This window comes from Sycon ciliatum, chromosome 2, assembly GCF_964019385.1.
Source record: "Sycon ciliatum chromosome 2, ocSycCili1.1, whole genome shotgun sequence".
Classification (NCBI taxonomy): domain Eukaryota; kingdom Metazoa; phylum Porifera; class Calcarea; order Leucosolenida; family Sycettidae; genus Sycon; species Sycon ciliatum.
The window spans coordinates 8,209,539-8,235,855 of record NC_088644.1 but is presented as its reverse complement, the minus strand read 5'-3'; the positions used below and the strand labels follow the sequence as shown (position 1 = coordinate 8,235,855).

The 26,317-nt window shown below is 48.4% G+C and overlaps 2 protein-coding genes across 2 annotated transcripts; one reads left to right on the top strand and one right to left on the bottom strand.

Moving 5' to 3' along the window:
- The first annotated feature begins 8,448 nt into the window (after positions 1-8,448).
- LOC135808516 (phospholipase A2 group XV-like) lies at positions 8,449-16,025 on the top strand. Its single transcript, XM_065321711.1, has 4 exons — positions 8,449-8,760; positions 12,321-12,483; positions 13,849-14,081; positions 14,660-16,025. Exons 1-4 carry the CDS (start codon positions 8,679-8,681, stop codon positions 15,433-15,435), a joined length of 1,254 nt encoding a protein of 417 aa, XP_065177783.1. The 5' UTR covers positions 8,449-8,678; the 3' UTR covers positions 15,436-16,025.
- A 796-nt stretch (positions 16,026-16,821) lies between these two features.
- Positions 16,822-26,082, bottom strand: LOC135808514 (histone H4 transcription factor-like). The gene is made up of 9 exons (XM_065321710.1): positions 25,042-26,082; positions 24,176-24,328; positions 23,321-23,398; positions 21,136-21,256; positions 20,648-20,786; positions 19,331-19,723; positions 19,143-19,203; positions 17,951-18,187; positions 16,822-17,406 (listed from the first exon to the last, which is right to left on the bottom strand). Exons 1-9 carry the CDS (start codon positions 25,565-25,567, stop codon positions 17,270-17,272), a joined length of 1,845 nt encoding a protein of 614 aa, XP_065177782.1. The 5' UTR covers positions 25,568-26,082; the 3' UTR covers positions 16,822-17,269.
- Positions 26,083-26,317: the final 235 nt, after the last annotated feature.

The following is a 26,317-nucleotide window of genomic DNA, read 5'->3' as shown; positions in this document are numbered from 1 at the left end:
GCGATCCGCTCGCAATGGCAATGTATGCTTTGGGCACCGTGCCTCTCATCCGTCGTGCTGCCTCTAGCAAAGCCGTACAAGCGTGGTTCGCAGATGATTCCACAGCAGCAAGCACTCTCACCAGGCTTCATAAGTGGTGGTCCATCCTGGAAGAAGAAGGTCCATCCTATGGATACTACATCAACGCCAAAAAGTCGATACTTTTGGTGAAGCCCGAGTGCTTAGATCGAGCCAGGGAAATCTTCCAGGACTCCAGCATAGACATCCGGTCGGATGGGTGTCGCCACCTAGGTGCCGTCCTCGGATCACCAACATTCTGTTCGGCATATGTGTCAGGCAAGGTGGATGAGTGGTGTCGCGAAGTGGATGTTCTGGCTGAGTTCGCCCGCACCCAACCACAAGCGGCATTTGCTGCCTTCGGCCAGGGAGTTCGCCATCAGTGGTCCTTTGTCGCCCGGACAGTGCCAAATACGGCCGACCTGCTCGCACCCTTGGAGGAAAGAATCCGTACCAAATTCATCCCTGCCATCATCAACCGCGTCCCGCCAGGAGACATCGAGCGTGCCATGCTGGCCCTACCGTGCAGGGACGGAGGGCTGGGGATCGTCAACCCATCCTCCCTTGCCTCCCAGTTCCAGGACTCTATGCATATTACCAAGTCTCTCGTGCAGAAGATCCTCCAGCAAGATCAGTCAGCAGAAGGCGTCCCAGCTGCCACCATCACAGCGAAGGCAGAGATTGTTTCCCAGTCCCGGCGCCTGGCGAAGGAAGCGGTTGCCTCGGTCATTGCCACCTCCACCAGCTCCACAGAGCGCACCCTGAATCTTGCTGCTGAAAAGGGCGCCTCCAGCTGGTTGACCTGTCGGCCCCTCCGTCAGTATGGTTTCAACCTACACAAGCAGGCGTTCTGGGACGCTCTCTGCCTACGGTATGGTTGGACCCCTCCAGGCCTGCCAACAGAATGTGTGTGCGGCAAAGCGTTTTCACCGGAACACGCGCTGTCTTGCCCAACTGGTGGCTACCCCGCCATGCGGCATAATGACCTTCGGGATCTCACCGCATCTCTCCTGCGTGAAGTGGCCCATGATGTCCAGGTCGAGCCACATCTCCAGCCGCTAACCGGTGAGACCTTCCGTCACCGCTCCGCCATCTCCGAGGACGGTGCCCGCCTGGATGTGGCCGCATCGGGTGTCTGGGGTGGACGTTTCGAACGGGCACTACTGGACATCCGGGTATTCAACCCGCACGCCCGCTCCAACCGCCAACAGTCCATCACAGCCACCTACCGGAAGCATGAGGCCGAGAAAAGGCGCGCGTACGAAGAACGCGTCCGGGAAGTTGAACACGCGTCTTTTTCTCCCATTGTGTTCAGCGCTTCCGGCGGCTACGGCAAGTCCGCCTCCGCTTTTTTCAAGCGTGTCGCCTCTATGCTCGCCGACAAGAGAAAGGAGCCCTTCTCCTCACTTCTTGCCTTTATTAGGTCAAGGGTTTCCTTTTCTCTTGTTCGTGCCTCCAATGCCAGCCTCCGTGGTCACCGCAGGCCACGGTCTCAAGATGCCCGCCAGAGAGTCATTGACTCTGATGCTTCTGTGGTCCTTGCTGCTGCAGAGTGCTTTCGGTAACTATCCGTGGTGTGTTTGGCTACTGTTCTGCTTCAGTACCCCCCCCCCCCCCACTTTTTCATGATTTTGCATGTTATCGTTTTCTCGGATTCCGGTTTTCCACTCTGTTATGTTCGAATCCATAGTCTGTTTAGTTTGTACACGATTTGTACGCAACTTCTCATTGTTTTTTCTGTTTTTGTTTTTTTTTACCAGGCGTGGGCCATCCCCTGATCATAGGTGCCAAAGATATGACCGAGTTGACAGCCCAGAAATTGCGTACGCGTACGCGTGCGACAGGCTGCGAAAGTGCATACTTTGCAACGACCTGAGTACTTGAAAAATTGACTTAAAACTACATGTACTGCGTAACCGTTATCTTTATCGGTTAACCGTTAATTCTTCGTAACCCGGGTCTGCAACCTGTTAATCGGACTAACCGGTTGAGCCCTAGTCAATAGCAAAGTGTTGTTTGACATTCGATGTTCGAGGCATAGAATGCTCGGTACATCACCAAGTGAAGCTTTGTTCTCCCGACCACTGCGTACAAGAGTGCCGGCACAGCTCCATCCCACCGTTGTGAATCCCCAGCACCAGCTGAAAGCAAAAGCTGAAATGTCTGCACAACACGACTCCCGACGTGGCGTGAGAATGCTTTCTGAGCTTCGGCCCGGCACAAAAGTCACTGTGCAGGACGGGTACTGCGACAAGTCTCAGTCACGGACCGTGGTGAACCAGTTCGGCCGTCAGGTGGGAGTGACCGATGGCTCTCGCTACCAGTACTAAGGAATAACAGTTAGGCAGCATGTACGAGAGTTTGTTTCACCGCACGGACGATTCTCCACCCATGCCGTCAGCGACTTGACCCGTCTTTCAGCCGTCATGATCATTGTGGTGGACCTTCAGCGAGCGCCAGTACAGGCGGCTCCTCGGATCGGTCAGCCTTCAGTGCCAGAACCAGATAGAACCGGGACCGGACAGTCTGCTCGGATTGGTCAGTCTACAGCGCCAGGTGCTGTTTCGGCCTGTCTACCGTCTGTGGATCTGCCTCCGAGCCCGCCATGCCACAACATACCACTCTCTCATCCTTCACTCATGATCTGCACGTGAAAGCCAGCCTGCCTCGAAGGAACACACTCCAGCCGCCTCCAGCAAGCGCTCATTTGTCGATGGTGCAGTCACTTGCTCGGGACAACATATCAAATTTACTGAGAAGGCACGGCTAGCCGGCTCTACGCAGACAGTTTATCCGAAAAGATTACTGCAACAATGTATTATACTCACTCTGGTGGTTCAACTTGACATGTTTCTGTGTTTTGAAGTTGAGTTCCAATCTGCCTCAATTGGGTGCTTTGAAATTGGGGTTTATCCATTTCAAAAGACATCCCGGCGATATTGTGTTCTCTTTTTAATTTATTTTTAATTAGTAGTAGTAGTAGTAGTAGTAGTAGTAGTAGTAGTAGTAGTAGTAGTAGTAGTAGTAGTAGTAGTAGTAGTAGTAGTAGTAGTAGTAGTAGTAGTAGTAGTAGTAGTAGTAGTAGTAGTAGTAGTAGTAGTAGTAGTAGTAGTAGTAGTAGTAGTAGTAGTAGTAGTAGTAGTAGTAGTAGTAGTAGTAGTAGTAGTAGTAGTAGTAGTAGTAGTAGTAGTAGTAGTAGTAGTAGTAGTAGTAGTAGTAGTAGTCTGGCCTACGGGAGATGGCGGAGGCGCTCCAGGAGGCGGAAGGCGCACGGCGGGCTGCTGTACAATCAAGGCGTCGGGCTGGCAAAGCATCTCTGCAGGATCATCTATCCGCCACACAGCAGCTTTTGATGGACGTTGCCGGCTCTGCCGGTGTGTCTTCCTGGCTTACGGCGGAGCCTCGTCTGGCGCACGGCACCGTCTTGAATGCCAGTGACTTCCGTGATGCACTTGCTCTACGGTATGGTCTGCAGCTCCCTGGGCTACCGTCCACTTGTGTCTGTGGTGATGCCTCCACGATGGACCATTTGCTAACCTGCCCCGCCGGCGGGTATCCATCTGCCCGGCACGATAATGTGCGTGACATCCTGGCGGAGACGCTCTCCGAAGCTGTTCACGATGTCGAGACAGAGCCACGTCTCCGGCCGCTGTCTGGCGAGGATCTGCCCTATGCGACGGCTAACCGGACTGATGAGGCTCGGCTGGACATTCGTGCCCGGGGCTTCTGGACAAGGCAGCAAGACGCTTATTTTGATGTTAGGGTAACCCACCCTAAGGCGTCTGTGCTGTCTGGTCCAGAAGTCCTTAACCAACTCAGGGCCCATGAACGGCAAAAGAAGCAGCAGTACGGTGCCAGGGTCACTGAAGTCGAGAGAGGCTCTTTCACCCCTCTTGTGTTCGCCACGAATGGAATGGCGGGGCCGGAGTGCTCACGATTCCTGGCGACACTTGCCGGTCGGCTCGCGGAGCGCAATAAAGACATCCGGTATTCAAGCATCGTCAGTGCATTGCGTGTTCGGCTGGCATTCTGCCTCGTACGGTGGGCAATAACCTGCTTTCGCGGTTGCCGATCATCCTACCAGCGTCGCGTCCGCTCGTCGTTGTTGGTGCAGTGTCGACAGGCTGCCGGCTGAGATTCAGTGTCCATGCGTCAATCTGGACAATATAACAATAGCTCAAAGACCTTAACAATTGATTACTTCTCTTGACATACTAGTGCATTCTCTCTTTCTTTCTCTCTTTCGTTCTTACTCACTCTTTTCCATCACTTGTGTGCTTACCATGGTATTTTTTGCCCGTAAAAGTGGTTTGGTCAGTAGTAGTAGTAGTAGTAGTAGTAGTAGTAGTAGTAGTAGTAGTAGTAGTAGTAGTAGTAGTAGTAGTAGTAGTAGTAGTAGTAGTAGTAGTAGTAGTAGTAGTAGTAGTAGTAGTAGTAGTAGTAGTAGTAGTAGTAGTAGTAGTAGTAGTAGTAGTAGTAGTAGTAGTAGTAGTAGTAGTAGTAGTAGTAGTAGTAGTAGTAGTAGTAGTAGTAGTAGTAGTAGTAGTAGTAGTAGTAGTAGTAGTAGTAGTAGTAGTAGTAGTAGTAGTAGTAGTAGTAGTAGTAGTAGTAGTAGTAGTAGTAGTAGTAGTAGTAGTAGTAGTAGTAGTAGTAGTAGTAGTAGTAGTAGTAGTAGTAGTAGTAGTAGTAGTAGTAGTAGTAGTAGTAGTAGTAGTAGTAGTAGTAGTAGTAGTAGTAGTAGTAGTAGTAGTAGTAGTAGTAGTAGTAGTAGTAGTAGTAGTAGTAGTAGTAGTAGTAGTAGTAGTAGTAGTAGTAGTAGTAGTAGTAGTAGTAGTAGTAGTAGTAGTAGTAGTAGTAGTAGTAGTAGTAGTAGTAGTAGTAGTAGTAGTAGTAGTAGTAGTAGTAGTAGTAGTAGTAGTAGTAGTAGTAGTAGTAGTAGTAGTAGTAGTAGTAGTAGTAGTAGTAGTAGTAGTAGTAGTAGTAGTAGTAGTAGTAGTAGTAGTAGTAGTAGTAGTAGTAGTAGTAGTAGTAGTAGAATTTATTATGTTGATAGGGAAGGCCCTACAGACGTTGCCGTCTTGTTACAGGGAACCCTAAGTGCTCTTTACAGAGCGAAACAAAAACGGATAGATGCTCAACCTGACGACACGAGACAGGCAGAGAATTCCACCTATCAGCGCCAAGGAAAGAAATGGAGAACATGCCATATCTAGTGGTAGCAGCGGGCAAAGAAAGTGAAGAGAATGATTGCCCTCTAGTGCGCCTCTCGGTGCAAGTAGCAGCCGACTGGAGGGTGAACATTGAGGAAAGAAGAGGACTTGTAAGCTGATGAATACAGCGGAAAACAAAAATAAAAAGCCTCAAGTTGAGACGAGATTCGAGGGAGTATAACTTAGCGTGCCGCAAAACAAAGACAGTCGGGGTAGTACGGCGAGGGAGACCAAAAACCTGTTTCATGCTGATATGACTTAAAGTAACAAGGCGAGAGTATAAAGATGGTGTAAGACAGTGAGCATACGAGTTGCTGGCGTATTCAATAGTGGATTGGATGAGGGATAAATAAAATATTCGCTTAGTTGTGTGATCTACTGTACGGCGGCAGCGGCGGAATGCTCCTATCTTCTTATAAACAGATGTACACACATGGTTGACTTGATCCTCAAAGGTGAGGTGTTGGTCAATAATGAGGCCAAGATAACGCGCTGTGGCAGAAGGTCGAATATCGACACCACCGCATGCAATGGTAAGATCCGGCGGAAGAGGCAGAGCCTTCTTCCGAAGCACCATGAACTTCGTTTTCTGGGCATTCAAGATGAGACCAATGCTTCCAAGGTACGTATTTAGTCTGTTCAACTCACTTGTCAACTTGTGCTGAAGTTCTCCAGTAGACTGACAGTGTATATAAAAGGCGATATCGTCAGCATACTGTTGGGACTCTGCGTGGCGAAGTACTCCAGGGACATGTCGCACGTACAAAGAGAATAACAGAGGCCCTAGCACCGACCCTTGCGGAACGCCTCGTGTACAATGTGTCTCGTCTTCTCTGTTATTTCCAATTTTCACCTGTTGTCGTCGACCCTGGAGATAGCTGGAGAACCACTGTAGTGCTACTCCGCTTATGCCAATAGCTTGAAGCTCGTTAAGTAGTAGTTCATGGCGTACCCGATCGAAGGCCTTGCTCATGTCCACGAGTACAACCCCGCAATACTCGCCCTTGTCCACACTCATCATCCAGCGGTTTACTGCGAGAAAAAAATAAATCCTTTGGGTAATATCCTATACTTGTTTAATATTCCAGTAATCATTACATTCTGGCCAGCTCGCTACACTACCGGTAATTACAAGAGTTATATACATGTACTCTTGGTAATTATTATTAGCAAGACTTAGAGTACATAACCCCTACTGTACTCTTGTTATTAGTGATACAACCAAGATGGTGGTTCTTGACCAGGGAGTTGTACGACTCCTTGTTCTTGACCTGCGAAGCTGCCCGGTACGCGAACCCGTCGAATTTTTTTTAAAATACACAACCAAGAGTAAAATTAATGAGCTACTTTCAATCATAGAGTGCTTTTGCTTTGGGTTCAATATCCCTTGTTTTACTGGGTTTGAATTTGTATTGCATTGCCATTGTGTTCACTTTGCCCGTAATAAAGAAGCTCTGGGCCATGGGGGTACGTGGGTCAAGAGTAAAACTAAAAATGAGCTTTTATACTCTTGATATCTACGTACCAAGAGTATTAATTAAATACTTTTTGTATCTCTTGATTATTATTATTATTATTATTTTTTCTTATTTTGTTAGGGATTTCCCATGATACCAGCTAGCCATGCGCGCCAGGCCTGCAGGGCCGCTAGCTAGGGAGTACAGAGAGGCCTTTCCGACCCGCGTGATTAATTTTGTGCTCTTAGTAGGGAGGTTCTGCTCTACGTTTTGGGAACGCGACGCAAAGAATCACGCGAACTTTCTTCGCGTTCCCGTAACGTAAAGAAATGCTGTTCTGCTCTACGTTTCACCTAGAGAAGTCACGTGGAATGTGTACTGGGAATTTCCCCTTTCCATATTTGGCAGTTTTCTGCATGCAGTTGATCGATACCCTGCAAATCCGTCTACGCATTTTCTCTGCGTGTGCCACAACGTAGAGAACCCCATCTCCGCGTAGAAATCTGGAGCCAAAACACGCGAAGCCGTAGAGAGAGAGGCGTAGACTCTAACCCAGACACCTGCTCGATCGGGAAGCGACGGGAAGAGTTGGATCGATCCACCTTTTCTTACCGTAGACGGGGACGCAAGCGTACAAAACGGCTGCAATTCGAGTGTGAACAGGAGACGGCGTCGTGCGCCGACTGCTCCCGATTCGTACTTGGAAATTTTTAGCATTTCGAACACTGCGCTTCCCATGATAACTCACAGAATGGCTAGCACGACTTGAGTTGAATTTTAGCAACATAAGATCTCATGTCACTTATTGTATTTAGGGATAGTTCAGAAGCGTGACAGACGAACTATTCTATCATTTCCTGGGGCTATTATTTGAATGCGACAACTTTCAGGGCTAATTTTTTGGTCTTCACGAAAAACTGGTATTGTGAACTTGATTCCGCTTCTTTCAAGGAGAAATAATTGAAAAGAAGTCCCGAAAAACGAGAAATTAGGTCCAAAAGTCACCCCGTCACGGGCCGTGCCTTATGACTCGCGCCGTTCGACGGTGAACGTCGCAACGACTGCTGCATGTCGTGTCGTACGAATCGTACAGGATTTTACAGCTCACCCCAGCCCTCCCGACAAGCCCTTACGTCCCCCGTACCGTCGGCGTTGCGTCGAATGTGAACTGTAGGCTTTACGTGAATGTCAATTTTTTGCGTTGACGTGAGCTCAGAAAGAGCTTTCGCTTCACGTTGCTTGTGAAGCACGTCGTTTCGCTGACGATAGGAGCGAAAACTTCAAAAAGTGAAAAAGTGATTTTTGGTGAGGCCAAAGTCGCACAAATATTATTTTAGCTAGTTTAGGTAAAATCGACAAAATCGAGTCAATAATCCCAACCTGATAGCAAGGCTAAATTTGCAAAAACTCGCGTTCACGTCGAACGTGAGTTGACCTCATCAGCTCATCTCACGTCATGAACGGGAGTTTCGACGCAAAAATAATTTGCCACACCGACGTGAAATTTCACGGTGTAGTGCAGATCTGCAGAACAACGTGAAACGAAACCTCTCCAATGTCATTGTAGACTTTTGTGGAACATGCACGCGGTACATTGATCTTACCGTATAAGGGTGTACGCATTTTGATACCTGCACGTACTAGTACGTACGTGTAGCTAGATCTACGGGAGATTCACGTGGCATTCGCAGAGAGAGTGCTTGATCCAGCATGAAACCAGCTCCTCGGTATCCCTGAACCTTTCGGAGACCACAAACGGACAAAGTAAAGTTGTAGAGTAGACTCTACGAGGTAACGCAACACACGAGCCAGTGAAGGCAGAACTTACTCAAATGGTGTAGACCTGTGTCTGAGATCTATTTTGAAGTGAAGAAGTCACTGCGAGTGCAGTCAAACAGCCCAACAAGCTTTTGTACTTCTGCAGAACAATGAGCTCATGAGCATTCTGTGAACGATGAAAATGCTGAGGCTGACCCTGTTACTGCTAGTCTTCTGGACCGGATGCTCTGTGGCAATCAAGTTTCCAATTGTGTTGGGTAAGAATCTTTCGTTGCACTTTGATGATTCAAAATGTCCGGAAAGACCAAAGTGAAACTAGTAGACGCAAGTGCGGTTTGAAAATACATGTATAAATAATTATTGGTGTTCCATCTATATCTGTCGATGTCATAGCTGATACAGAGGGGGTGAAGGTGGGGTGGGCGTTTTAAAAAAATTGCAATAATCATACTTCTCACTCACAGGAATGTATACTCTACCTGCAGGGTTCTAGCAAAGGGGGGGGGGGAAGGGGCACAGCACCCCCTACTCTGTTTATGCGCCCCCTGCGAAGAAGTGCCGCCCGCCCGCCCCCTCCCCCCCCCCCTCACTCATTTTCTGATTTTTGTGTTTTTTCATGCCATTCAACGAAAATGCAGTCGATAGTCAGTACCAAGACGGGGGATTATGGACTCTTGTCAGTACTTGTAGAGGAGGGTTCATAAAGGCACATTTGTCCGGGGTGAAGTCAGGTGTTCGCCCCGTACGTTGCATTTCGCATTGCAAGACAGTTATTTTGAAAATGGAAAAATGGGTTATGGGGTAACTGTGTTTCCCTGCTCCCCCCCCCCCCCCTACTATTTTGACCTGGCTAGAACCCTGACGTGTATTATAGTTATTGATCTTGCGGGTAGTCAGCACAAAGCCATACATACCGGTATCCATAATGTTCAGGTGTGCAACCAGTACTCGTGTATAAGGTGCACGCCCTCTTGGATGCGAAATGTCACTGCGGAAACACACATTCTGCATATTATTAGCTAGATGGGCATCTTTTGCCTAGTTTCCGTGGGGGAAAAGTGGACCTTGACCCCGGTAATATGGTACATTTGTGTCCTTGTGCCTTCGAGTCAGCCATGCATCCAGTTTAGTGTTGGCTGTACTTCCGCTTATACCGTAAAAGCCCGTACTAACGCCCACCCAGTATAACACCCACTACCCGTGTGCGCGCCCAAGTGCCCAGTGTCAACACTCTTGGCCCGTTTTCTAGCCCACCTCCGTGTAAACACCCATGGGCGAAAGCAAGAGTACATAACCCCCGGGGGGGGGGGGGGGGTGGGGGGTGGGGGGGTTATGTACTCTTGGCGAAAGGACAAGTCCATTACTAGATCTGATCATGATTATCCAGTGCAGTGCATGCACAGCTCCATGTGTATGTACGATACTGCAGTATAACTTAGTGTACAGTGCACTGTGCTAACCTGATTTTACATGCAGTAGTACGGCATGATGTGAAAATCAGTCTGATTTCACTTATCCGAAATAACGTCCAGGCCCAAATTGACACCCATGTTCTGGACCTTCACTAACGTTTCCGCCCAGGGCCTTATAACGGGCTTTTACGGTTTGGAAAAAGTCGCGGTTTTTGGCAGAATCGAGAGGTCATGCATGATAACATTGGTTGGTTGTGTGTTTCAGTACAGAACAAGGCATTGCAGTGTGAGTGTGGTACGGAGGTATGCTTTGCACAGTACTGTTGGATGCTGATATGAAGAACGAACAGGCCAGGATTTCAGTACTGTACTAGATTTCAGCCTGCGCAGTGTACCAGTGTGACACCGTCACTCAACTACCGTTGTGGACGTTGAAATCCGGTGGTAATAGACACCCTTAGCAAAAAACGTTATGTTGTAACGGTATTATCGTAAGGGGGAAAATAGCGTGATTTGGGTTCGACCTTTAGGGGTCGTCGCAAAAGTTTTCTGTCGTCCCTGAAACGAACATCGTTCATTTCGTACTTGGACCCCCTCCCCTCCCTCTGAAACGAACACAGCTTGCTATGCTGGACGACGAAAATCGCATGCATGTACATGTCATATGTACAGTGTCGGTTGACTTGCGATTTTGGCTCGCACCCCCTCCCCCCCAAACGAATCATGTTCGTTTCAGGGACGACAAAAAACTTTTGCGACGACCCCTTAGCAAGATGCACGCTATTTTTAGTACGCTGTTGCCACGAGAATAGCTTTTAGTTCGGGCGGTACAACCATTTTTGTCACCTTAATATACGCGATACAAGGTGAAAAGCGTACGGACTATGCAATATTTGGCCAAAACACGTACCGTTGGTCACAACGATAAATCAGCCCCCATAACGTTTATACGCTGCAGCTTCAATTGATCAACGCTATTTGGGTGATCAAGGTACGAGTACCGTAAAAAAATAGCGTTACCGTTGTTTGCTAAGGCCTAAGGGTGTCTAATGACGTAATTTGTACCATAAACACCCGGGTACCCCACACAGCCACCTGCGTGACCTGGGCATGGTCGTGTGGGATGGGGTGTTGAACAGTGCATTGCTGATCCCAAAGTACTCACATGCATTGCTCATACAGTCCATATTTGGCAATGTGTATACACACTGTACTACAATAATAGTAGTTCACGTACACACTGCCAACATGTTAACATGGACCAGCAGTTCAGTACGCTATCAAGTCATATCAAGAGTCCATAATTCTTGGACTATTAGGGTGCGTTCTTATTTTCTCTAGCTTCTCGGAGAAAGTTCTCCTGGAAGTTGGAAGACACTGGGATAATTTAGGAACGGGTCTCGAAGAATTCGGAGGTCTTTTGCATATGAAGCGCCAAAGGGGCAAAGGGGCCGCGATCTTGAGTGACATAAATGTAGTACGCACTGTGTGTATGCGAAAAGGCAATACCGCACACTCATGATCAACACGTGACTTTTAGCAGTAGTTCGCATGCACTGACCCCAAAACGAGGAATCTCCAAGTTTCAACCACCTGAAGTTCGGAGAGCTTTGGAGAGTCTCCTAAAATCCAGAGAGGATATAAGAACACTTCTTGAATTTTCCACCGTTAGTATTATGAAAGTGTAGCGTATGCGACTATGCGTACTCACGCCTGCGAGGCCAGCACCCCGTGGCCACTTGACTTCTCACCGGGCTTCAATGTCCACAACAGTACAATGTCCAATACAGTAGACTGTAGGTGATGAAAGACAAGAACAGCCTAGGTTGCAACTCTGATCCCTGGTCTTTGGGTGCCCAACAGCTACTAGTACCAGGGAATTAGATAAACCTTGATTTTGTTGAAACATGTTGTTGGTGGATGGTTGTAGTAAGGTCACTGTTTCCGAACACAGCGGTCTCCACCTTGTTACATGCTGTCAACCAACAACATAGTACTGTACCCGGGAGTAGTAAAATGCTGGCCCGTATTTAGTATGGTATTTTACTACTCCCTGCCGGCCGGTAGTTTACTCAAAGCTTTATTCGGGAAAACCACTACTTCCCGTCTCCCTGTCGTTACTACTTCCCGTCGGCCAGTATTTTACTACTCCCTGTCAGCCGGTATTTTACTACTCCCCGTCGGCCGGTATTTTACTACTCCCTGTCAGCCGGTACTTTACTACTCCCTGTCAGCCGGTATTTTACTACTCCCTGTCAGCCGGTATTTTACTACTCCCTGTCAGCCGGTATTTTTACTACTCCCTGCTAGTAGTACTGTGACACATATGCACGCCAGGCTGCTGTGGACCCTGTGTTATCTGTTTGATGGGGAACTTGGGTTTTGCGAACTTTTTCTCTATCTAGTGCCCGGCATCGCTGGCAGCCAGATTGATGTGCGGCATACGGAGAAGATACCGTACCCGGACATCTGCCGTGTTGTATTCTCTACTAACAGCTGGAGACAAGCCTGGCTCAGCATTAAGGAGGTCTTGCCTGGTCTTGTCCGCTGCTTTTCCATTGACATGTCGTAAGTACAGTAAAACTCTCCTTATCCGGGCGCCCCTAATAAGGACATGCCCGTCTACTGGGCGCCTTTCTGACCTCTCCCGGGTCACAAAAAATCGGCTTTTCAGTGAAAAAAAGCCCCCCAAAATATTGATTGGCATGGAACGTGTCTACTTCTATGCAGTACGTATGATGTTCTGAGCGACGGCCAATTCCTGGGTACGGACAGCGTACGGTCCCAGCCTGCCCAGATAATGGGGAGTTCTACTGTAATAATCAAAATAAATTTAAATAATACATATCATGTACTTGATATTACAGTAGAGATAATCCGATTATCTCTACTGTAATATCAAGTACATGATATGATTAATCAGGCAAAATAGGGGTCTTCTGATGACCGACTGAACCCTCAGCAACCACTGAATGGATTGCCATGCTCCCAAGCCATCACCCACCTCGACAATTCCTACAACTTTATGTTAGCGCGAGCTATTAGCACTCAACCCCCTGTACTTGCCGTCTCCTGCTGATCCCATCTATAAAGGAGCCCTCCTGGGGGTTTCCTCGCCTTTATCGGTTGTTGGAAGATTGTCCTAGGAAAGAAACTCTGATCTGAGTAGCAATCTAAATCCTGAGCGATTTTCTCTTCTATGTGTACATTACGGGACTTGCAGTGAGTTGAGTGATAGATGGACTGATTTTCAGGCTTCCTAAATTGGCGACCAGGCCATAGTAGCACCACCAGGACTGGCGGTAATTTTAGCAAGGAACTTTAATATCCTAAAATTAATTAATATGCAGGTTGCATTTGACAGAGAACTACAAATTATAGTCCTTTTGAAGCCCGGTTTAGGGGATTCCCCGGAGTGTTATCTGTATTGCACATTGGTTTCATGATGCTGCTGCTATATCTGGGTTGCTGCTGCTACTACTACTACCGTAAAGTACCGCCAGAGCGCCCCGTCTCGCGAGAGCGCCCCACCTTGAGTCTACAGACAGAGAAAGGAAAATCGTATGGCAGAGTGCAACGAAGTTTGTACGATGTAAGACTCTTCGTGTACTAAGGTCGCACTTAGCAGGTTTTTGTGTGGAGCTTGTGTCCGCTCGAAGGTACGGATTGACTGCACAACGTGCTATATAATGTGTACAAGGTTCATGTCGTATGACCTACAGACAGCAGACCACCTCCACAATACGACCACTAAAGGACGAGATGGTGGGGCGCTCTGGTGGTACTTTACGGTACTATTGCTCCCGGTACATGTAGTGGTAATGGTGGACATCAAGCTGCTCAGCAGAGACGCATTGTTGTATTCCACGTCATTTTTCACAAGCACTCACGGCGCAATTGTCCCTGCTTTCCCTGTTGCTCTCTTGCTGTCAGATTGGAGTTTGATGTGAATACGCTAAAGTACAATGACCCAGAAGGCATTGAAACCAGAATACCCAACTTTGGATCAACCAAATCCATCGAGTATCTGGACAACAGCACAGACTTTATCATTCGGGCCGAAACAAAGTACTTCCATGACATGGTGCAGTATTTCGTCGACAACGCTGGCTACGAGCGTGATGAGAGCATTGTAGCAGCTCCGTACGACTGGAGAAAGTCACCTTGTAAGTACACTGTATGTTATACACTACTAGAACTCAGCTCTAGAGATAGAGCACCGGTGTAAGTACACTGCTGTACACTAGTACTAAGCACACACGGTGCTGTGTGCTCTGCTCCTGTGACCATGATCACTTGCCCCACTGGACTGGAGCACTCCATCACACTTTGCCTGTTGCCATGGTGCGCGCGACTGATGAGCGACTTCTTCATGGCACGTTACGCGACAACGCGAACCCACGGCCAGTCTCTTCATGTACGGCTAGTAGAAGCTGGAGTCATGTGCCAGTTTGGTGAAAACGATCTGAAAAATTTCATTGTCACCTCGCACTCGACACCACTGCTGTTGACCCTCTATGATTTGAAGATGGCCTATGTTTTGAAGCTCGTTCTTCCTCCAACTACTTAGACCTGCTGGTTTTGTTTTTCTATCCCCCCCCCCCCCCCAGAAAAAAAAAAAGATCTACTTCTGCTATTACTTAGACCCCTCAGACAATAACGATTGCACATTCATCACTCTTCCAATATCACAGGATGGACAACAAACATCGTTTTGTCTCTCTTTGTTTGTGTCTTGGCTCAGGGAGCATGGATGGGTACTTTGAGAGGCTGCAAGCTCTAGTGGAGAATGTCACTGCTAAGTACAATGCACCAGCCATTGTCATCTCACACAGTATGGGTGGCCCGGTGTTGAAAGCATTCTTCAACACCACCACCAGTGACTGGAGAGACAAGCACATCAAGGCATGGTTTCCCGTTGAAGGTGTGTGGATCGGTTCTCCCAAAGTTCTCGAGGCCATAGTGTCTGGCGATGGGTTTGGCACACCAGCACCAGTAGCTGATCTCATTGATATGGAGCGGTCACTCGAAAGTACCCTGTTCTTAGCGCCAATGCCTGGACTCTGGCCAAATGATGTGTCCGATGAGTTGATCATTGTGGAGGAGACGAGCAAGTCGTACGGTGTGTCAGACTATGTAGCGCTGCTGCAGGCACTGAACATTAGCCATGCCCAGGAGCGGCTTGCCAATGTGATGAGCAAGCGTGAAATGATACATGGTCCCCCCGGTGTTCGCATGTACTGCATCTATGGAACAAACGTAGACACAGCCTGGGGTTACAAGTACAGTGCACTGGACAGGTCTGCACCTGAGAAGAAAATCATCGGTGATGGTGATGGAACGGTGCCCCTGCCCAGTCTGGAGTATTGTAAGAACTGGGTGGGAAAGCAGCCACAGCCGGTTGTGCTCAAAACATTCCCGAACGTGAACCACGTTGCAGCCATCATGGACAAAGGCATATTTCAGTACATCCAAAGAGAGATGGATGCTCTCGCAGAGGAACACGCTTCCAGGGCGTAGGCACCATGCCATCTGTTTCTAAGCTAACGTGGTGAGGCACCAAATGAACCTGTGCTTTATTGTATTACAAGTACTGCTGCTTCTTAAGTTAGTAGGTTAGGATAAACAACTCAGCTGCTGAAATATCTCTCAGCTACTATTGGTAGTGATGCAATGTCATGTACTTCAAAATAGATCCAAAAATGCCCATATTAATTTTATATAATATAAATAGGGACATTTTTATTATATAATTATATAGAGAAGCATTGGCATAAGGTTTACAATTAAGGTTTACAATTTATTTATTCTTGAACGATGATGCGGAGTATGGGCAGATGGATGGTCACCGGGGTTTTTTTCCCTCTTTCGGATACATACTGTACTGCAGTTCCAAAAGTCTGTGACCACACTTTAGGGAATGAAGTAACACGTTTAGTTGGTCTACACTTAGGGAGCATTTGCAACTCCAGTCTGCTCGTATACCTCGCTCATCTGATCACTTGTGTTGATTGCTGTTGAGGTATTTTTCTGAATCTGATTTAAACTATTTATTTTGCTTAAAACTTACAATAATTAGGCAACTCTTCGCCCCAAACTTTAAATATGAAAAGCAATAAACTTAACATTGACACTGAGTTTTAAAAGGATTCGCAGCAAGTTCTCAAACCAGGCTTCGAATGTACATGCACAAACTTCCCTAAATTTCTGGAGGACTCTAGATTGCGCTGCTGCAGTGCAGCACGTGCATGTACTCTGCATACCGGTATCTAAACTTCGTAAAGGATTATGCTAACCACCAAAGTCTTGCAGAACCGTAAAACATAACCTAAGACGCGAATACTACGAGAAGAAATGCCGCTCAGAAAGCAGCGCGATGCCGTCAAGAACATTCCCAAGGACTTGAAAGGCGTTGAAGAAAACTAGGAAACCATGCTGAATTTTTCCTAAAAAATGCACCTCTATTTTGAAATGGAGTAGTCTTCAGTGTCACGCCAGGCAGCGGCACACACACGTAACAGGCCATGAACATCAATACGATGACGAAGTAGGTGTGCAAGTTGTGCAAACACCAGCACTGCCCCAACAAGAACATAACGAACCATGTACACGACTAGACAACATTAACACACGCACCACAGCCAGTCGCTACAGGTACCAACACAATGCCCACATGGCGAGTGCACAATGCACTAACAGGCTACAGCGGCAGAGCTGCACAAGTTACAGATGATAACAAGATGTTTCACGACGCGAGCCACTCTATAAACAGCCATATCCAAAGAGCACTTGACGGACGCGTAGTACCGGTATGCGCTTGAGGAAGCATAAGTAGTTAGGTGTGCAAGAGTTTGATCCTGCCGTTATTTCCACTCCACCGCAACAACACCTTTAACAGGACAGGGCTGAGGTATACGTTATCACCTTTATTCTTTCTTGCCAGGAGACCGGCTCCTGGCAATAGACTGTTGACATGTGTTAGCAGATAAGCACCACAGAGAAACCCAAAACAGAACCAAACGTTAAATAAATAAATAAAGCAGGTGCAATGCCCTTGAAAACTTATCATCTGAAAACTCACTATCTCTCACCACACATGCGAGAACATGTTAGAAACAAGATCTAGACATACCTCAAGGCACGACGGCCAAACACTAGAAATTAGAGGGAGGCAGACACACAACAACACCTAAAACTAATCAAGTCAAAATCGAAAAGCCTAGAACACACACACACGCACGCAAACACACACACACTGCTAAAGTGTTGATGCTTGGAGAACATCCTGGACTAGACGACAGGCCCCCGAGCCATACAGTGTTGCCACTGCACCAGAGACACTGCATGAACCGCATCACATAGCTGAAGAAGCTTCTGGTGAAGACTGTACGTCTTGTGCACCGACATCGCCAGCACTCTCAGCAAAGTACTGTGCAACGGCTTCAATCGACTGACCTGTGAGCTGAGCAAGTCCCTGCAGCAATCCAAGACCTGTCGAATAGCACGCCGGGCAAACAACACGCGCACGCAGAGGTTTAAAAAGTTTTGTCTAAGGTGCATCCGGAAACTTGAAAAAGAAAGGGCCTACTCCCACCTAGGATTCATGAGGTTCGAATTGCCTGACCTCTGGTACTGTAAAACCGGAAAGTTTAACGACCAAAAAGTTCAACGTGTTTGTAATTTTGGCATGATAACGTGCAGAAAGTTTAACGATGGCTACCTGGCCACCCATCTGTAACTGCATCTTTACACAGACATCTCGAACCGGGTTCGCGATAACGTTTCTTCAAATAACGAAAAAATTGCTCGTTAAAACGTTAGACTGTGTGACTCCTTAGACTTTCCGGTTTTACAGTAAGCCGAGTATCCTCCTCCCCCCCCCCCCTCTCCTACCCTCCCAACAAAAAAATACCAACTCCCGCTCCTCTGCAGCAGACCTTATCGCCATTCATCACCAGTATGACAGCACAATGCAAGACTCCGCTACAGAAACGTACAGAGAAAACTAGAAAATACTCAGGGGGAATGTCCTTACTGCGATTGGCCGACTCTGCTGAAGCCTGCACATCATTGGATGGCGATGGTACAATGTCCTGGCCAGCGGAGATCAAGTCCAGCATTGCCATGGCCGACTGATAGCGGTCATCCTCAGCACCAGCTGGAACCTGCTCCGAAGCTGCGGTGGCTGTGCCCTCAGTCTCTGGGGATTCCACTGAAGCAGCGGCTGCTTGGCTGTCCTGGGTACCTACTGAGTCAAGTATTTCGCTACCATCTGTTAGTATGCAACAGAGGGAAACAGGTTGTAAAATCTCTTTGATTCGCAATACACCGCACATGAAGCAAGACAACTGCTCGCACCGTTCTATAAATGTAACTCAACATCTGTGAAAAAAGGGCAACAACCTACACATCCACTCCTATGCAATACAGTGCGAGTTGCATCAAACGACATACGGTACTAAACTGAAGAGTCAAGCAGCTCACTTGGCATATGACAGCACTTGGGCAAGCTGCAGTTACCCACGCACACTGCTGCCGGTGCGTTCTACAGCCGACCTAACATCCTACCTGAAGCCTGGCCACCAATCGCACACGTCTTCTAGTTTATTTTCGTCTCAATATTCCTGAGACGACCGGTCTGCAAAGAGAGATGGTCTTTAATCACAGTGGCCTTCTAAGACAGGTAGTCTCTTATGACAGGTAGTCTCTCATGACAGGTAGTCTCTTATGACAGGTAGTCTCTTATGACAGGTAGTCTCTCATGACAGGTAGTCTCTCATGACAGGTAGTCTCTTATGACAGGTAGTCTCTCATGACAGGTAGTCTCTTATGACAGGTAGTCTCTTATGACAGGTAGTCTCTCATGACAGGTAGTCTCTCATGACAGGTAGTCTCTCATGACAGGTAGTCTCTCATGACAGGTAGTCTCTCATGACAGGTTTTACTGTACATGACAGTACACTCTTAGTAACCAGTTGTCCGTGGAATTACGACACCTCTACAATACTGCACACAGGCTTCAAAGCGTTCCGTCGTTAGCACAGCAAAACGTACGTGTTCTACTGTTGATGGCACTGCTAGCATTCGCGCATGAATCAGGCGGTTGGGAACTACGCTAGCCGCTGGCTTGCCCCTCCACCCCGGAAGGTATTCGTGACTTCTGCAGCTGGCTAGTTACTTAAAAAAAACAGACAACAGTGACGGCAGACATTGCCATAGCAACTCACCCTGTGCTTGCACTGGTGACGTCTGAACCACCTCGGTGTTCGGAGAAGTCGGTGAATACTCCTAGCAACAAACATCAGTGTGACCCGCCCGGCACGGCCATTGCACACAACAAAGAGAAGTCAGACACTGCAGGCACCACGTTAAACGCCATCGGCAGTCCAATAAAATCAGCAGCAAAGAACCTCACCTCGTAGTCCTCCATTTCATACTCCATGTCTTCTTCCTCGTAGAGGAGATCCTCATCCTCATCGGCGTACTCATCACCTTCTTCCCAGTCCTCATACTGTTCATCCTCGCCAGGCTGGCCGTCAGAAACAGCATACTCGGCGCCGTCCTGGGGCTGCCGCTCGCTCCACGCGGGCGCCGCGGTTACGGACGTGGCTAGGGCCGACTCAAAGCGGATGAGCTGCAGGTACATGAATCCGTCCTCGCCGCGCATGTAGCGGAAGCGCTTGTGCGACGGAGGGTGCTTGTAGTGGTGCTTGCGCATCAGGTGGCGCGTCAGGTCCTGGCCGCGCCGATACGTGCGGTGGCACACCTGGCAGCAGTATAACTTCTTCGGCTGCGTGTCCTTGCCCTCCTGTAAAAACACACGCACACACACACACACACACACACACACACACACACACACACACACACACACACACACAAACACATGTGCGCACAGGACAAAAAGAAGTACAGTCAGTCCTCGTTTATCCGGATCCCTCGCCATCCGGAAGAAAATCGCTGGTTACCGATGTGCAGCATATGTTATGCATACAACATAACCGGACCTCGCGATCCGCATACAGGTGCATGATTTTGTGTACAAACTGGTTAAAATGTGTACAAAAAGCTTCGTCGTATCCGGTTGCATGTGGCTTCCAGATGCTAGAATCAGGGAGTTGTACAGGCAAATGAGGTCCTTGACCTGCTGGGTGCATGTGGACAGCACTTAGTTGCATGCACTTGTCATTTTCTCGCTTGTTTTACATACTGTGCACGCTAGTTGTACTGCATAGGACCCGTCTACATGTATGTACGATGTCACTGCTTATGACATGCCACATGCATATACAGTATGTGTGTTCAGTTATCCGGTTCCCTCGCCTATCCGGATATTTTTGTGGAAAACAGATGTGTGCGGTTAAGCGAGGTCTGACTGTACATGCACAAGGATTTAAATTTGCCATAAATGTTGGCTGAGACCCCTACCCACCCTACAGCTTCTCGAGGCAGACTGGGTAACATTTCACTACGGCCTTCGCATGTCACATGACGTTTTATATTTATTTATTTTGTTTTACAGATACTCTGGGACAGGCCAACACTCCAAGTATCCTCGGGAAAGCGGAATGTGCCATTCGAGTGTTTTCAACTTGTGTCCCACATAGCACCAATAGATATTGTTCATCAATTAACCCCCCTCCCACACACACACGGTGACACACAAACAAACACACACACACACACACTGTGACCCCCCTCCCACACACACAGAAAACACAATGGAGCTCACACGGTGGACACGGTTGTAGTGGTGACGGAGAGACGCGTACGTCCGCGACTCGAACGAGCAGCCGCTCTCTGGGCAGCCATACGCACTCTTCTCATTGTGCTTTTCAGAATGGCGCCGCATATCCACAAGTGTCTTCGCTCTGAACAGCATGGAAACACAAACACACACACACAGCTAGCTGATGGAGCAGATCAAGGCTAGGAGAGGAGAAAAACACATTCACTGCGCAGCTGTGTGTGGCAAAAACAAGCTTCCCTCACTGTGTTTGTTGATCATAAAGCAGCAGTGACACCGCATAGTGCACATCTATTCCTATTACAATCGAGTACACTGAAGTTTTAGTTTGCGTGTCCACACAACAGTACCAGCCCAGCATCACTCTACACAAACTGCATTTTTGCCACACGCATCACCATGCACGCACACACATACACACATACACACACTCATACACACACGCATACACACACCCACGCACACCCACTCACCTGTAGGTGCAGAAATTGCAGCAGAAAGGTCGATCGGACGTGTGCTTGAAAAACATGTGCTTTCGCAGGCCGGCTGGACTAGGACACGTCATGCTACATAACTGACAGTGCACGCTATTCACTGCATGAAACACACACACGCACACACACCATTTGACCATTTCCATTTGACCATTTGACACCCATCACCGGAGGCGATGATAGCGATACTACGACAGTGCACGCTATTCACTGCATGAAACACACACACGCACACACACCATTTGACCATTTCCATTTGACCATTTGACACCCATCACCGGAGGCGATGATAGCGATACTACGGCAGAAGCCATAGCAACTTGTGCTGGGATTGCACCATTCAACAGCTTGCAAGGCTGAAGAATTGACCGCCACTATTCAGCCTGGTCTACACCACACAGCTATGAAGTGGCTTTTTCTGGCCAGTGAATCCCTACTTTTCGGTATTTTTTTTATTTTTTTCCCGCACACACATCACACCACATACTCCGGCATGCACTGGCTGTTGGTAACCACCCAAGAGAATGAAAGAAAAGTCAGGAGGAGTCTGAGAAAGAGAAGAAAGACGTGTGTGACCATAATCGTCGGGAATCGAACCCGCAATCTCTCGATTGAAAATCGTTGCACATACCACTGCACCATATGGGACACATGCACACACACACATACACACACACACACACACAAGATGGAGTATAAAAAAATTGCACAACCTTTTAAAATACAAGGCAAGCAAGCCAATGGCATGCTCTTGCGACTGCTGCCCTGGTGCATGAGCAGCAGCCATCAAGAGACATGACTTGGTGCATGAGAAGCGGCCATTATGAGATGAGTCTACGCATGGTCACAGGCACTCAAGTACAATGTTGATATCAATGAAACACGCACTCGTGAATACGTTAGTGCCCTGCACCTGCATCAGTGCACAGGTCACAACTGGCAGGTCTGGGCCTGCACAGTGCCCTACACCAGCGCACAACGCAGCTCTAGCAGGTCTGGGCCTGCACAGTGCCCTACACCAGCGCACACCGCAGCTCTAGCAGGTCTGGGCCTGCACAGTGCCCTACACCAGCACACAACGCAGCTCTAGCAGGTCTGGGCCTGCACAGTGCCCTACACCAGCACACAACGCAGCTCTAGCAGGTCTGGGGCCACACAGCACCCTACACCAGCGCACAACGCAGCTCTAGCAGGTCTGGGCCTGCACAGTGCCCTACACCAGCACACAACGCAGCTCTAGCAGGTCTGGGCCTGCACAGCACTCTACACCAGCGCACAACGCAGCTCTAGCAGGTCTGGGGCCACACAGCACCCTACACCAGCGCACAACGCAGCTCTAGCAGGTCTGGGGCTGCACAGCCCCCTACACCAGCGCACAACGCAGCTCTAGCAGGTTTGGGCCTGCACAGTGCCCTACACCAGCACACAATGCAGCTCTAGCAGGTCTGGGCCTGCACAGCACTCTACACCAGCGCACAACGCAGCTCTAGCAGGTCTGATGCCGCACAGCACTCTACACCAGCGCACAACGCAGCTCTAGCAGGTCTGGGCCTGCACAGTGCCCTACACCAGCACACAACGCAGCTCTAGCAGGTCTGGGCCTGCACAGCACTCTACACCAGCGCACAACGCAGCTCTAGCAGGTCTGGGCCTGCACAGCATCCTACACAAGCACACAACGCAGCTCTGGGGCCGCACAGTGCCCTACACCAGGGTACATACAAGTTCTGGCAGGTGTAGGGCTGCACAACGCCCAGGCCTAGCTGACCCACGACGCCCCGTTTTCTTTAAGCAGCACTCTCCAATGATTGGAATATGGACACAAGTCACATAGTCCTGGCACTACCCATTGATGAGCGCTGCAGAAGCTCAAAGACGTTGGCCCAATCATTCGAGAATAGCTGCAGTCTGGAGCAAGGTTGCTTACGATAAACATTGTTACATACTACTACATAGTGTATGCTTGTCAGGATCAAGCGTATCCCTGGCCAATAAGACCTGGAACAGAAAAAGATATGTGTTACTGCTTGGCTTCTCGTGTGCATGCGCCCATCGCGAACCATACATGCATGCTTGACCCGTCTCGCTAAGAAACAGCTGCCAGGGATGAGTTCAGAATAATTTGGGAGACACGTCACAGCGTGGCATAGTGTGTTCCACGTACCGTGCTGTCGCATGTGATCGCGGAGGAGACGTTCCGACTGCAGTCGTTTACAGCAATGTGAGCATTGGTAGTAGGCAGCTGAATACACACACACACACACGCACACACACACACAAACACGCATAAGCACACGCATAAGCACACACACACATACACACACACACATACGTACACACGCACACACACACACACACACACACACACACACACACACACACACACACAGAGAATCCAGACATGGGATGTGTTACTACTCGCAGGACAAGTGCATGCACCTGACCACCGGTATCCACAATTGCACATACAACTTGTGAAGACATCCTGTAGCCGAGCAGACTACTGTACAGTCTACTACAGTGCTGCTCAATGATGCGATGAAGCATGCGCCGGGTACTAGTACTGTGGTGAAGCCCCAGACCTCTACACAGTGAGTCCGTTCGATTTTGCACGATTCATGAATCGATTCGCGCTATTCACATCACCCCATGTGAATGGAGTGAATGGATTCTGAATCGATTCCAGGGCCCGTGACATGAAAATCAAACGACTTGAATGCATGCGAATGGATTCATGAATCGATTCGCGTGCATAATCGAACGCACTCACTGGGCTATGCCCGGGTGCAGGGTGCTGGCTTGACTCACACGATGATTAGATTTCATCGAGCAGCATCGCAGTTGGTGCTGGGATTAATTATTCAGACCAAAATACCTGACCACTGGGTGCATGCAGACACAAAGTCATCTAGCATACATTACAGTAAACCCTGGCCTATCCGCAACTCGCTCATGAGCACATGGCCTATTGAATTGAATGCTGCAGGGGTGGCCCATATCGTACTGCATTTCATCTTACTATCAGTGGTGACTTGACGAGTAAGATGATCACTGAACTTAGTGGCGTTAATGAACAATCCTCCGCACACGGGGCAGGCAATGACTCGCTCGCCAGTGTGCGTACGAACGTGATCGCTCAGCCGAGTGCGGTTCAAAGTCTGTTGAGAGCAGCCTGTAAACACACACACACACACACACACACACACACACACACACACACACACACACACACACACACACAATGAGAGGAGTGGACTCCACACAGTATCATACTTCCAAGAAAGGCCATACGACTCACAACCCTCAGAAGCTGCCTTCACACACTGACCACGTGGCTACAGTAGTGAATGAGCAACCATGTGGCTAACCTCCTTTTTCTTGAAAGTATCCAGCTGTGTGGAATCCATTCTTCTTTCTCTTGGAGACTTTTCTTGGAGAGGGTAATTTAAAAAATGCCCGTAGCAACATCATAAACAGCAGCCTCTTGACAATTGGCATCCCATAAGAACTTTCACGAAAACAGAGAGGTCATCATTTAGTAGGCGAGCATTGCGTTAACAGTACTCCTTCAGAGTGTGGTTGTCATTATATCACACCTGTTTGGCTATGGAAAACTTCACATACACCTTGCTGGGCGCTTCACTAGAAGTGCTCATTATCTTCAGTACTAAATCTCCTTGTGATTAGTTGTTAATTTCCCACCACTATCCTCTACTTTAAGTGATTTCTTGTTGCTTCTCTTTTGCTATTTCCAGTCAAAAGACACTTGATAAGGAGCCCAACTGGTAACAGAGACTCAGACCACGTTTTGATGTAATAACATGCCGGCATTGCTCATACAAAACACAAGAGTTTCGGCAATAGGCGCCTTTGTTTTCCACCCACCTGTCCAACCGCAGGGAACATAGCGGCGGATTCCCGGCTCTCCGTCAGGCCGCACTAAGCGTGGCGTTGCTGCAATGTGATCTTTGATGTGCCGGTAGAACAGCATTGGCTCTCTGAACTCCTGGTTGCAGTCCTCCCAGCCGCACGCATACGGCGCCGGAATGTCAGGAATAACACTGCGTGTCTCCACGCTGAGAGAGCACGCGTGCAGGCCGCTTTTCTGCTGGTGCGCGGCGCCCAGTGCCTTCAGGACGCAGTGCTGCGGGTGAAAGCCGACGTGCAAGGCCAGCTCCAACGTAGACGTGGCCTTGAACTGGCAGTCCCTCCACAGGCAGCGCAGGTTGACGCTGCCAGTGAGCTGCTCCTCATCGTCATCATCACCCAGGTCCAGTAATGCAGTCTGACTTAGATAGGCGTCACTGGGCATAGGGTGGAATTCATTGATATGCTTTCTGCAGTGAACAGGTAGGTCAGCCATATCCGTGAATGTGCTGGGGCATTCGTTCCATTCACAACGAACTTCCATAGCCTCAAACCTAACCACTTCCAGCCGGTATTGACGGGTTTTAGGCAGTCAATGAAAATGAGACCCAAAAACAACTCAAGATTAAATTTGTATTCAGGCGTCTAGCCAAACCTGTACTTCATTGCTTCAACAACAAACTTCGTCCTCTTCAAAGAATTTTCTCAAAACTCTGCAACGTTGGCACACAGTTTACTTGCAGGCGGCCGGTCACGCGGAGTGCCAGGGGTAAAGCAAGCGTCTGTACGTAGATCATAGATGGATAGCTAAAACGCTTCAGAAACAGCAGACGCTGCAGTTCAGCTACAGAGGGCCTGAATGTGACTGAGAATGCACACCGGGAGATACAAGTACACTGTACATGCATTATCATTAGTTTTGACCTTTCACTCTCAGGCTCGAGTACGCTTCTGATTCATTCCTCTCCTTTTGGGTTTTAGTTGAAGAAAGGGGAATATTCTCGGTGGAGTTTGAGCCAAGAGGATGGCAACAATGCAGTGTTTCTTCTTGCTATTAATAATTATTATTATTGCTGTGGACAACATCCACGACCACATCATGCCCTGCATAATGCATACCGGTATGCATGGCCTGTGACTTTGTAGAGTCATGATCAACATAATCATCACTCATAATATCAGTCATTCAAATCTGAAACTCATCCGCGCCAAATTTTGTAAACGAAAATAATAAATCCACGTGGATTACGTCATCACACTACTGCATAATTTTTAAACAGTCATGATTCCTGGA

Bases quoted from the DNA above. Each gene is read 5' to 3' on its own strand.
- LOC135808516 (XM_065321711.1), top strand. From the start codon at position 8,679: ATGAAAATGCTGAGGCTGACCCTGTTACTGCTAGTCTTCTGGACCGGA. The intron at 8,761-12,320 runs GTAAGAATCTTT...TTCTCTATCTAG, and splicing joins CAAGTTTCCAATTGTGTTGG to TGCCCGGCATCGCTGGCAGC. The intron at 12,484-13,848 runs GTAAGTACAGTA...TCTTGCTGTCAG, and splicing joins TGCTTTTCCATTGACATGTC to ATTGGAGTTTGATGTGAATA.
- LOC135808514 (XM_065321710.1), bottom strand. From the start codon at position 25,567: ATGGAAGTTCGTTGTGAATGGAACGAATGCCCCAGCACATTCACGGAT. The intron at 20,787-21,135 runs GTGAGTGGGTGT...CATGCTGTTCAG, and splicing joins TGCAATTTCTGCACCTACAG to AGCGAAGACACTTGTGGATA. The intron at 17,407-17,950 runs GTAAGGACATTC...GCTATTCGACAG, and splicing joins AGCAGAGTCGGCCAATCGCA to GTCTTGGATTGCTGCAGGGA.